At 36.0% G+C, this 12,556-nt stretch overlaps 1 protein-coding gene across 4 annotated transcripts in view; it reads right to left on the bottom strand.

Annotated features, from left to right (window-relative positions):
* Positions 1 to 2,137: 2,137 nt before the first annotated feature.
* Positions 2,138 to 12,556, bottom strand: part of osmr (oncostatin M receptor) — a 599,178-nt gene continuing 588,759 nt past the window's right edge. For all 4 annotated transcript variants that reach the window (XM_079608292.1, XM_079608293.1, XM_079608290.1 and 1 more), the window contains 11 exons: positions 11,969 to 12,102; positions 10,452 to 10,602; positions 9,365 to 9,441; positions 8,926 to 9,127; positions 8,669 to 8,851; positions 7,506 to 7,604; positions 7,178 to 7,336; positions 6,053 to 6,205; positions 5,319 to 5,400; positions 5,156 to 5,231; positions 2,138 to 3,422 (listed from right to left, as the gene is read on the bottom strand). In XM_079608292.1, coding sequence (XP_079464418.1) covers positions 3,117 to 3,422; positions 5,156 to 5,231; positions 5,319 to 5,400; positions 6,053 to 6,205; positions 7,178 to 7,336; positions 7,506 to 7,604; positions 8,669 to 8,851; positions 8,926 to 9,127; positions 9,365 to 9,441; positions 10,452 to 10,602; positions 11,969 to 12,102 — 1,622 coding nt within the window. In that variant the 3' untranslated portion in view covers positions 2,138 to 3,116. The remainder of the gene's footprint in view (positions 3,423 to 5,155; positions 5,232 to 5,318; positions 5,401 to 6,052; positions 6,206 to 7,177; positions 7,337 to 7,505; positions 7,605 to 8,668; positions 8,852 to 8,925; positions 9,128 to 9,364; positions 9,442 to 10,451; positions 10,603 to 11,968; positions 12,103 to 12,556) is intronic.

Genomic DNA, 12,556 nt, shown 5'->3' with positions numbered 1-12,556 from the left:
AACAGTTCAGCTCCATTGATTTCCATTATAAGTGTGTTTTTGTACAAACTAGTGAATCTCTGGTCAGATTTCATATTTTTGCATTCAAATTAAAGCCTATTTTAGGACCATTCATATTTTTTATGTGACAATTAAGCACATTGCCTTTACTGGTTGTGATGTGAAAAAAAAAACAGTTTGTACAATATTTATGCACATTATCGTAGTACTTGTACTGCTTTGATGCTGTTTTGATTTGATATATATATATATATATATATAAACTTTTTTTGCTTTGTATTACAGTAATGAAAATCACGTTCAGTAGGATTGATTTTTTTGGAGGTGCAAAATGTGCTTAATTGTCAAACTAATAGTTCTAAAAACAGGTTTAATTTTCTTTATGAAAAAGATATACTTTTATTTATTTCTTTATTTGTTTGTTTTTGCATTCTGACATTTTCATGACAATTAAGCACATTTCCTTTCCAAATTCACAACTGTAATGTGACAAATTAATTAGTAAAATATTTATACACAGCATAGTAGTATTTTTGTACTGCCTTGATGTTGATTTAATTTTTTTAATAGTATATATATATATTATAGTAATAAGAATAATGGGATGATCTTTCTGGAAGAAAATTGTGCTTAATTGTCATGACAATAAGGTCACAGTGCTAAATAATAGTCCTTAAAACAGTTTCATTTTCTTTGTGTGAAATATATTCTTTTATTGTCTTGTTTGTTTTTGCATTCTGAAAGTTTCATGAAAATTAAGCACATTTCCTTTTTTAATTATTAAGTTTGTAATGCGACAAAAAATATTGGAAAAATACATTGTAGTATTTGTTGTAGTGACTTGGTTCTGATTTAATAAAACAAAAACAAAAAAATATATAGTAATGGGAATTTCATTAGGATCATTTTCTTTCTGGAAGCAAAATGTGCTTAATTGTCATGTCAGTGTCACAATGCAAAATAATCGTCCTAAAAACTGGTTTAATTTTATGTTACAACAACAACAACAACAACTGTATTTTATGTATTTGTTTGTTATTCAAACTGATGGTCAAGTCAAAATGATTTCTGGCGTAATCGACAACATGCCAACGATATGATGCATGAAAGTGTTACTTGTGTCAAACCAAAAAAAAATCTTCCTTTAAGCTCAAAGCACAGCTTTAGAAAGAGTTGAAGTATTAGCTTGACGTGTTGTCGTTTCCCTGCGCTTCCCAGTGTGTGACCCTGAACGTGCTTCATCTCCAACCAAACCTGCACTGAACCGTTCGCCACGTCACAACACTGGCACAGAGCTGTTCAAATGTTCCACCGATTTCACAGTAGTCTCGTAGTAAGCCACGGTTTTTGCATTTGTCTTTTTTATTGATGTTCTTGACGTGTTCCTGATGTTGTTCAAAGCACTGATCCATCTTTCCTGTCCTCCCGAAATGATGTTTAGATTGCATGCTGAATTGACACAAATCCAGTTGCTTATTTATTAACCGCAAGACCTTTTGTTAATATGCGTGTCCCGTCACGGCGTGTCTCAGCGCGGCTGCTACTGCCTTCATCTGACTGCGATTTGATTGGCTGAAGAGAGAGTGCCATGGCTTCTGCCTGTGCTGTGGATCTGTACAATAGTGGCGTGAGACAGAAAAGTAATGAAAAAATATATATATTTATATTTTTCCTAAAAGATGACATTGCAAGATACTGTGTAATTTAAAGGAGTTGTTTTGTTTTGCCTGAATTGTGGTTTCCCTTGTAAAGTGTGTACAGTGTGTTTTTTTGGGCACTTTGAGCTCTGGAGAAATCTTAGTCTTATCAAAGGGATGTATAATTAAAGAGAGATACTCGTGTCGTTTGAGCGTGTGCTGAGTGTGTTCAGGGTGTTTTACATTAGATCAGTACTAGATTGTCTCAATTTCATCAGTATCATGTTTTTCATATGGAAAGCCAAGATTGTTGGCAGAATGAACCGTATAATCAAATGCACATTGCCCTGAAGCAGTAACATTTTACCAGAAATTATTTTGGTAACAGTAGTTAATGCATCATGAACTAGCAATGCATTAAACAGCATTTATTAATTTGGTTAATGTTAATTTTACACACACTACTTGTTAAAAGTTTGGGGTCAGTGAGTAAAAAAAAAGAAGATATTAATACTTTTATTCAGCAAGGACAGATTAAATGAATCAAAAGTGACAGTAAAGACATTTATAACATTACAAAAGATTTCTACATCAAATAAATGCTGTTCTTTTAAACTTTTTATTCATCAAAGAATCCTGAACAAAATATCACAGTTTATCTACAAATATATGAAGTTTTCAACATTGATAATAAGAAATCATTCTTAAGCAGAAAATCAGCATATTATAATGATTTCTGAAGGATCATGTGACACTGAAGACTGGAGTAATGATGCTGAAAATTCAGCTTTACAACACAGCTGTACACAACAAACATGAACATAAATAACATTTTGAACATGTATTCAAGTAGAAAACAGTTATTTGAAATAGTTCTAATATTTCACAATATAATATAACTTTTTAATATTTTTTGTGGTCTAAAATAAATAAGAGACTTCCTTTAAAAATGTTGAACAAAAACTAAATGCATTAAATCCCCCGGTTTCACAGACCAGGTTTAAGTCTAGTCCAGACTAAAATACACGTCTGAGCGGTTTTAACTGAAAGCAACTTGCATTGACATAATAATAATATCAGTGTCATTGTTTTGTTTCAAGATGCACACAGTAATGTTTTTTTTCCTAAGGCACATTTATAAAAGCTACTTACATGTCCTAATCCTGGCTTAATCTAAGCCCTGTCTGTGAAACCGGCCCAAATAATAATAACCTAATTCTGAAGTGTTACCACAAGAGAACATTTAGTACTTTTTGACCAGAAAGGTCTACCTTAACATGCAAAACACAGATAAAGTACCTGAAAGATATTGCAAAATCTCAAGTGACATATTGCAAAATTGCATTTCACAACACTTTTGCAGAAGGAAGAGAGGCCCTGAGGCCGTGATCTTACTGAACATCTTTGTGATAAGATCCACAGTGCTGGCTTGTGTACTTTGGTGTGTATAAAATGTCACATAACTGAGTTTTCATTTACTTATGTGGCTACATAGTCGCTTGAAAAGCCTGAGATGTCAGAGTCCTGTCTCGTGGCCTCTGTCTCGGGGGTCTCCAAAGGCACGTCTTGCTGCACAGAGGACATGTATGTGAAGTTTGTGAGACCTGCGGGGAGATGGTATGATGGTGACAGGAACGAGGGCATCGTGACTTTAGGGCCAATGAATGAATGACTCGGATCCTCTGCACTCGCTAGCCATGTTTTCTCCGCCACGGTGGGCGACAAAATTTCGACGTCACACCATTTGCAGTCCTCGATCTTCAGAGAATGGATTTTTTCACTCGCCTTGAAAAGAACAGAAAACTGTCAAAAATGTAAAAGAAACACGTAAAATTTGCGTTCATCTTCGGAGCACAAATGATCTTTTTGATGAAATCTGGGAGATTTCTGTCCCTTGTTTGACAGCTACACAACTACAACTTTGAAACTTCAAAAAAATCGTAAAGAAATCATACAACTAATCCATATGAATATAGGGGATAGTCCAGATTTTCTCAAGAGACTCGATCGCTTTATATGACGAACAGATTTAATTCAGGCTTTTATTGAGGGTGCAACATGAGGGTGAGCAAAGCATGATTTTTTACACAACAACAATGTTTTGGGGGCCTGAAAAAGCAAACTTTAGAAAACGTGTTTCAAAGTGCAAGTTTGAAAAATGCAGAGGAAAAGTTTTTTGTTTTTAGTACCTCGTTGTCATGTAAATGTACCCTGAGAAACACGTTATCAAAAGCTTGTGTTTTCAGGACCCTGTCGTGTAAATGAACGGCCAAAACTTTTATTCAAATTTGTTTAAACTGTCTTTATATACCAATACATAATTAAAATGCAAGTACTCTGAAATAGAGAGTATAAAAAACTGAGTGACTCTAGTGTATTTAATCTTCAATAAACACAGCTCATTAATTCCATTCACTCCCACCTAAAAACGGGTGCGCGACTGCACGCACGCGGGCAGAGCCAATAATAGCGGCGGTAGTCATGGCGACGGAGAGTGACAGTCGCGCAAGCCAATCACTTGTTTCGTCCCGAATGGAATTAATGAGCTGTGTTTTTTGAAGATTAAATACACTAGAGTCACTCAATTTTTATACTCTCTTTTTCAAAGTACTTACATTTTAATTATGTATTGGTATATAAAGACAGTTTAAGCCAATTTGAAAAAAAGTTCTTTAGACAATTCTTACCTACACAACCTTTAATAACGCGCTCAACATTAAATAAGGATTTCCCACTTTCATCTCTATCTGCAGACTGAGCTCGTGCGTCATCCTCGCGCCATGTTATTCAGCCAATAAAGTGTAGACCACACTTTATTGACCGCAGGCCGCATCATACACAGGGCCTATTTGTAAACCGTTATAGTAAAAAAAAAATAAACGGACTTCCAAAATAATCCAGAAAATATTGCTGGCCCGCTGCTGTAGAGCATCAGTTAAAGCTGCTCGTGAACCGATCATCTCTTCCTTCTAGTTCATTTATAGCATCAAATAAACATGAATGAACATCAGAAGGAATGTTGTTTTAACCGCGGAAAGGCGTCAGTACACTCCGTTTATCAAGTTCAAATCCTCCCATGTTAATCTACTAACTCTCCTGACTGCTTTGTCGGACAAAATGGCGGATGGCGAAGTGTGATTGGTCAGATCACCTGTCAATCAAGCTCCCTGAGAAAGGTCAATTGGTCCACTCTCTTGGATGCAATTGGATGATTTCCACACTTTACTGAGTAAAAGTGCTGATAACTTTTATCTGTTCTGTAACCTGCTCACAAAAACAGCTCATCTAGCCTAAGATGATTAGCTTGGTTTAAGCTGATTTCACACTTCTTCAAGCCTTCTTTAGCTCACATGCTGAAAATTGCCCCAAACCTGTCTGAAACCAGCCAAAAAGAGACAAGCGTGGCTAGGCTGGGATTACAGAAAACACCATTAAATCAACTTAGGCTGGTTTATGCTGTCACAATAAATAGAGGCACTGCAGTTACATTATTGTACAGCATCAATGTAATGAATTACTTCATAAAGATCTTCATCCAGGTCCAGCGCTTTAATGTGCAGAAAGCCGAAGGTTTCGTTTGGAAATCCTCTTAGCCTGGAAACGGTTGGTAAGAAATCATCAGCACGTCACAGATATGAACTGCAGTCCATCACCTCACAGCTAATATTATAATCGACTTACATGCTTCTGTTCGACCACAGACAAATGCAACAACAGAACAAACCCAGGAGAGGAGTCAAAATCTTGGCCGTCAGCAGGTAATCTGTGGAGACAGTTATCATCTCTCATCACTCTTCAAAATTATGAAATGGCCTGTCCACACAAAATATAGTGCAAATTCATAATGAATATGCAAAAAACATTTTGCATTTGTGTTTCTATGGAGTTATTCACACTTGGGCCAAACATTTTTAATTTTGTAACTTTTGTAGAACATTTTTCAAATATTAAAATAATCCGAGAACGTCTTTATCAGCGTCCTGTGCTTTTCTATCTTCTCGATTACAAGCAGAAGGCAGATTTTGTTTTGAAAGGATTTTACAAACGATTTCAAATGCTGTTCTTTTGAACTTTATATTCATCAAGGAATACTGAAAAAAATAATCCACGAAGATATGAAGCAGCACAACTGTTTTTAACATTGATAATAATAAATGTTTCTTGAGCAGCAAATCAGCATCTGATTTCTGAAGGATCATGTGACACTGAAGACTGGAGTAATGATGCACCATTGATCACAGGAGCAAGCAGCAAGATATATTAATATCTTTTATGTTCAACAGAAGAAAGTAAGTCACACAGGTTTGGAATAAAATGACAGTGAGTGAATGATGACAGGATTTTTTCGATGTAGAACAGTGTGGAAAACAGGACTGGCTGATGTCTGCTCGTGTGAATGTGATGGACGGGCTCACAGTTCTTTCTGGTTCTGAAGGTGCCGGTGGTCTCGGGTCCACAGCCTGCAGATGTACACGCTGCCAGGAGAAACCTGTACGGCTGGTCCTCCTCAAGACCGCTCACTGTGAAAGACTTGCTGTGAGGATCGTCCACGGACTGTCTGAAGGAATCTGCCAGAACAAACAGGTGCGAGGGGAGTGTAGGGAACGGCTTAGAATATAATGTGAGATTAAAACGTATTTTGTCATGCTATTCAAAAGTAGTAAGGTATGTAGGCAAAACAGATCTGCTTAACCCTATAAAGCCTACATTTCTAAGGTCTCTAAATTATCAACATGATTTGCTGAAAACCTGTTGAACACAATGCACATGCCTTCTGTCGTCTGATTGATAGATTATACTATAATAGGTCTTTTAGTATAATTGTAAAAACATCAGCTCAGCTCATGGTTCATATGTCGTTTTACTGTGAAGTACTGATTTTTAAAATAACATTGTTAGTAATATTTCAAGATGAACACTTACTGGAGCAACTTGATTATCCATACATCACTTTTTTTTTAAAGAAAAATCTTGTTAAAATATGACTAGTATCAAATATGATCTATCAGGCTTTTGAGGAAGGTTTATTTGTTCATCTCTCAATCATCATTGTATCACTATATGTTTAATAAAAGCTACAGAGCTTTAATAATTAAACTAAGCATTGACATATCTTCTTTCTAAGACATATTATTGGGAGATATAGAGTATATATGATATTTATATGTATTTTATGCAAGTTGTCTGCTATACTGTTTTAAAGATCTCCTTGATTTACTTTACAAGCTATCAGGATTTCATCTTACCTTTTGTCCATATACTGTAGTAAATATCAGCAAATGCACCAAATATTTTTGGCACCATATATTATTTTCCTCCTCGAGTCTGAGCTTCATATTCTCACTATATATATGAACCATAAAAGCCTAAAGTATCAAATATGATACAAAACAAAAAACACATATACAAACTCTTCTTTTTTAGATCTTGTTTAAAAGTTCAATAAACTTCAATAAAAAATTGTCTTGACTATTTTATTAATATGTCAAGGTGAAGAAGCTCATGTTTTAATGCTCGTTTAAGGGCGACGCAACACTTACTGAGATCGGAGCCGGCCTCTGAATCTTCTTGTACCGTAATCACATATCCTGTGATGAATCCAGCGTGACTCGGATCCTCCTCTTTGAAAGTCCATTTCAGGTTTACAGATGACCAAGTTATGTGTGGGTTAGTGTCCAGTGTAGGGTACTCCATGGGCTCTTCAGAACACACACACACACACAATACTGTTTATATGTTATATTGCACAATGCAGATGTGAAAACTGTCATTTTGATGCATTTTTTCCAGTGCACCAGCACCTACTGTACAGTATAAGCACCCGTGTTTTGCTCTACTTGAATGTCCTATAGATGTGTGCAATCTTACCCTGTTCTTCTAAGTATCCGATCTGTTTCTCACGAGGTCTGTGTCCCTCAGCGCTACAGCTGTAGATTGTAAATGTGTATTGAACTCCTGCTTTAAAATCTAAAAAAAAAGAGATTTTAAGCACAATAATAAATAATTCAAACTCAAGATGACTTAGAATTATTTAAATAAGAGAAGCATTAAAATAAACAACTAAAAATCTAAATATTTCTTATTTTTATTCACCCCCTCAACTACTGTTGGTAACACTTTATTTTACAGTGTCCTTGTTACATGTACAGTACTTACCGTAGTAATAACAGTAAATTATGCATAATTACATGCAAGTAACCCTCAACCAAACCCTAATCCTGCTCTAACCCTATAGTAAATACTTACTCAGTACTTAAATATATAATTACACTGTAACAATGACACCTTAAAATAAAGTGTAACCAAACTGTTTTTCTTCTTTATTTGAAGAACCATGGTCTAATTTTTAAAAGTGTGATTTCTAAAACTGAAAGTCATGTAAATCTTAAAACTCCAAGGGCAGTTTTATATCGACACTGTAAACAAATATAGTAGCAACATTTTAGTTTTACAGATTGAATTTAAATTTACAGTAAAAAAAAAAAACGGATTATAGTAAAAAATTAACTGATATAATGTTCATTTACCAACCTACTAAAGTGTTAAAATATATTTTGCACCTTTATAATATACTGACAACCACCAAAAGACACAAGTGCTAATGTGAGAACCATGTGATAAATCAAAGCTCATTCATTATATGTAAATTATAAGATGGCTTGTTCTTGTTCATTTTGATTTATTCAAATGTTCAACCCTAACATGTTTTCAGTCTTTTACCATTAAAATCATGGTCATTTTTTACACTATGGTTATGCCAAGCTCTAAAATATTTTTCAGCTAGAAATTGTGAGTACTTTTTTTTTTTTTTATGCAATAAAAAAAAGCTTTACTGCATTACTGTATCAGTATACTGTAGCTTATACAGTATATAAGCTCTTATAAAACATAGTGAACCTAGGCAGCATTTTATAAGAGCTTTTATATATACAGTAATGCTGTCGCATATCTAGAAACACATTAACTGTACTATTTTATTTAGTTGTTACTTGAATTGTAAGAATATGCACGACATACAAACAGCTTTATACCTGCTGTGTCCAGGTTTAAGGAGGTCTGATTAACTGGGACTTTTCTCCACTGTAAGTTGCAGGGGGACGCAATACCCAGCATGCACCACTCTACGATGTAATCACATGTGGCGACAGAGTCCCTCATCCAGGTGAGGTGAAATTCCTTTTCATTACCCATAATCCTCTTCTCCTTCGGTATGTCTGCAGCAGTACCAACAGTCGGTTACCTCACGTTATACAGAAGCCCCTTTAACACTGAGCATTACGCTTGTCACCTGTGTATGCTGGAGGAATCGTGATGTGGGATGGTATAGATAAGCCAGATTGAGTGACGGCCCTCACGGTGATGTTACACATGTGAAGATCTAAGGGTAGTTCCGTCTGTTTCTGCGTGACGTTCATGCACACGCTCCTCTGTGGATTGCTGTTGCTCACACACACCTCATAGGCTTCAATACACGACGAGTCGCTGCTGACCTGAGGAACAGATTGCTTGTATGATTATTTGTTGTTGCAGAAAAAATAAATCTGATATACTTTTTAATACATTTCAAAATATATAAAAAAAGACCAAAAAAAAATATTGCCAATATAGCTGCAATGCACTTCAGCCAATAACATTAACTGTACCAAATATGATATAAAGTACAATGCATGGTGTAAATTCATAAGAAGTATGAATAAGTTTGAATAATGTTGAATATGTAAACTTACATTTTTCCACACAAGTGTGACGGTGCGATTGGGATCGTCCCTGATTCGTCTCCACAGATCTATAGTCACAAGAGGCTCTGAAAAACAAAATAACTTGGAACTATATTTTTGCACGTTCTCGCTGTGCAGAATTCACTGCAACAGTGTGTCGTGGGTGTTTGCTACGGCATTGCTATTCGGTTGCTACTGTGTTTTTAGTGTGTTTCTGTGTGCTTTCTGAGGTGGTTACTTACTTTGACTACTTTCAAAGTCAAAAGCACCTCTGTGATTTTCTGATGTTATAGTGAGGGATTATTGACGTCTGGAGCATAAACAGTGTGGGATGAATTATGTGCCAAATGTTTGAAAAATGTCTAACCTTCGGTGTGAGCAATAGATATAGTCATGCATATACAGCATTACTTAGATCAAGGTTTTTCAAACTTCCTGACAACAAACCCCTGAATATGATGGTTCCCTTTCTAAGGACACCCTTTCTATATCTATACGTATAAAGAAACATAAAGACGGTATATTTTAAATATTAATTTAATGGCATTTTTAACTAAGCACTATGAATGAAGGCCAGTATCACTGATCCCAGTACTGATACTGATGTCTCTATTCAATTATTTTTCCATCAATTTCTTATTATAAGTTATGATAACCATTCAAGATTACAGTATAATTGAAAGCCACAATTTTTAACATTTAATAAGCAACTACTTCACATGAAGCCATTATAATAGATGTCACATTTAGCTGCACCTTTAATGTTGTGTATATAGTAATATAGAGATGTTTCTATCTCGGTCAGAAAAATCCTGAAAAATGCTGCTTTGATTGCATTAAATATTCTTTATTTATTTATTAGTGCTGTCAAATCAATTAATCACATCTAACATAAGTTTGTAAATATGTATGTATATATACAGTGTGTGTGTGTATGTGTGTGTTTTCACACTAGGGTCCATGGAAAATGTTGTGTGTGTATAGACACACACACACACACACACAACATTTTCCATGGACCCTAGTGTGAAAACCCCTTAGTTCTCCCTTAGTGAAAACCCCTTGTCAATTAGTGATGATTCTCCCATGACTTTACCTGTGTTGAATGTCCTTGGTTCTGTCCATCGCCCCCAGTCGTTCCCCTGAACTGCACAGCGTCCCCTAGTGGAGTACTGCGTGCTGGGCTTCAGGTGCTGTAGTCTGAATGTGTAACTCTGCATCGAGTCAGATCCATTCTTATCTAACCCCTGTAAGAGAACAAAACAGGACGTGCCTCAACATTTCTGTTAAGTTCATTTACTTTATCTGATGTGGCGAGTCTGTTTACACGAGCGGTTAATAGATCTTTTGAAACTCCCTCTTGACGTATTTCAGATGCCACAACACATGTTGTGAAACAAGAAAGAAAAACCACCTTAAAGTGATGGCTTGATTATTCATATGGATTTATTTTACAATCTCTTTATGAACGTTTTGGAGTGAGGTTTTGGGTGAATAGACTTTAATCTCTCAGATTTTATTTAAAAATATCTTAATTTTTGTGTTCCTAATATGAACAAAAGTCTTATGGGTTTTATTGGACATGATGGTGAGTAATTGATGACAGAATTTATATTTTTAGGAGAACTCTCCCTTTAAAGCTACAATATGTATTTTTTTCCCCCGCTTGGGATCGCTAACCTCTTACAATAACAAAGGCGTAGCTTGATGACGCAAAATTCCAGCGGAATTATGGAACTTGTCGTCATGCTGATGGATCTAATAATGTTTATGGATGAGTGAATACATTGATGTTTTTATCATGACTGTGGGATAAAGTAGGGCGTGATTGCTAATGAGAGACAGATGTCAGCGCCACACGCGAATATAAAGGAATAAGGACATTAATCTACCGAACAACCCGCAAGTGCTGTATTAATACTCGCACGGGTCAGTTTATTAGACGAATGAAACTTGAGGTAACGCAGCGCTGTTTCACTTGCTCTACACTATCACATTAAACTGCATTTGAGTGTGTTGAAAGTTATAATGTTATTCTATGTGTTCGTTTGTTGGATATGAGACTAGCAGTAAGTTAGATCAACATTAGAATAACATACAGATCATATTCTAACATTTCATCATGTTGAACTATATACCATTGATTAGTTTTATGTACATTTGCTCACCTGTCTAATAAAGTACATGTTAGAGCTCTGTCAAGTCGAAGTTTGTCACGGACGCCACGCTGATAATGATCCTCGTTTTAGTTCTCCTTTTGTCACAAAGTTTGCACGTAATGGTCCATAATGTTTGAACGAAACAACAACAGCGTGAGCGTGCCGCTAGACTTAATGCAGTTGTCCACGTCTGTCTCCATGGTTACAATGGCAGTACGAGCGAGCGGAAACCAGGGATAACGCGGATAATACGTCATTGACAGGCGACAAGTGAACAGGGATTCCGGGACGGCCCATTATTTAAAATCGTAATTTCTCTGAAATTAAAAATCTTTGGGAACTTTTGGGATATTGCAAGTGCACAACTGCAGAAAATATATCACACTGTGCAAGTGATTTGTGGATATTTTATTACAAAATTCTTACATATTGTACCTTTAATGTGATGCATTACCTCTATTGGCACACTTGGTTCAATTTCAATCTGGCAACTCAAAAGAAGTCCTTTGAAACTCCCATTCAGCTGTAAGACCACCACTGAGTCCAACACACCTGCAGCCACGTCAAGACGCGCAGGGACTGGAAAAACTAATGCGAGATTGAATGGTTAAGAAATTAATCTTTACATTACTCCCTCAAAAAGCAATGTGAAATTCACTTATAAGGGGAATCCATCTGCAACCTGAGGTAAAGCATCTTGATCTAGGGTACAATTGACCGTTCGCAAAGACCCGCCCCCCTTAGTTACTGTCGCTATGCCCGACAAGCTACGCTGCTCTCACGCCACACCATGTTCTCACGCAGAGAAAAATACATCGCGGAGCAGAGAGGAGACTGACAACACACTGACAGACAGGACAGACCAGGTTATACTTTTAATATTAAACGTATTAAACAAAGTCTCACCTTTCAAATTTGGTCATTTAAAAAAAAAGAAATTTAAACAATAAATACCGTTTTGTGGCTGTTTAATGTGTCTGACAGATCGCTGTAGAGCATCAGTTAAAGCTGCTCGTGAACCGATCATCTCTTCCTTCTAGTT

The sequence above is a fragment of the Phoxinus phoxinus genome, assembly GCF_949152265.1.
Source record: "Phoxinus phoxinus genome assembly, chromosome: 3".
Lineage (NCBI taxonomy): Eukaryota > Metazoa > Chordata > Actinopteri > Cypriniformes > Leuciscidae > Phoxinus > Phoxinus phoxinus.
The sequence above is the reverse complement of the archived record's forward strand: the minus strand, read 5'-3'. Positions and strand labels throughout refer to the sequence as shown.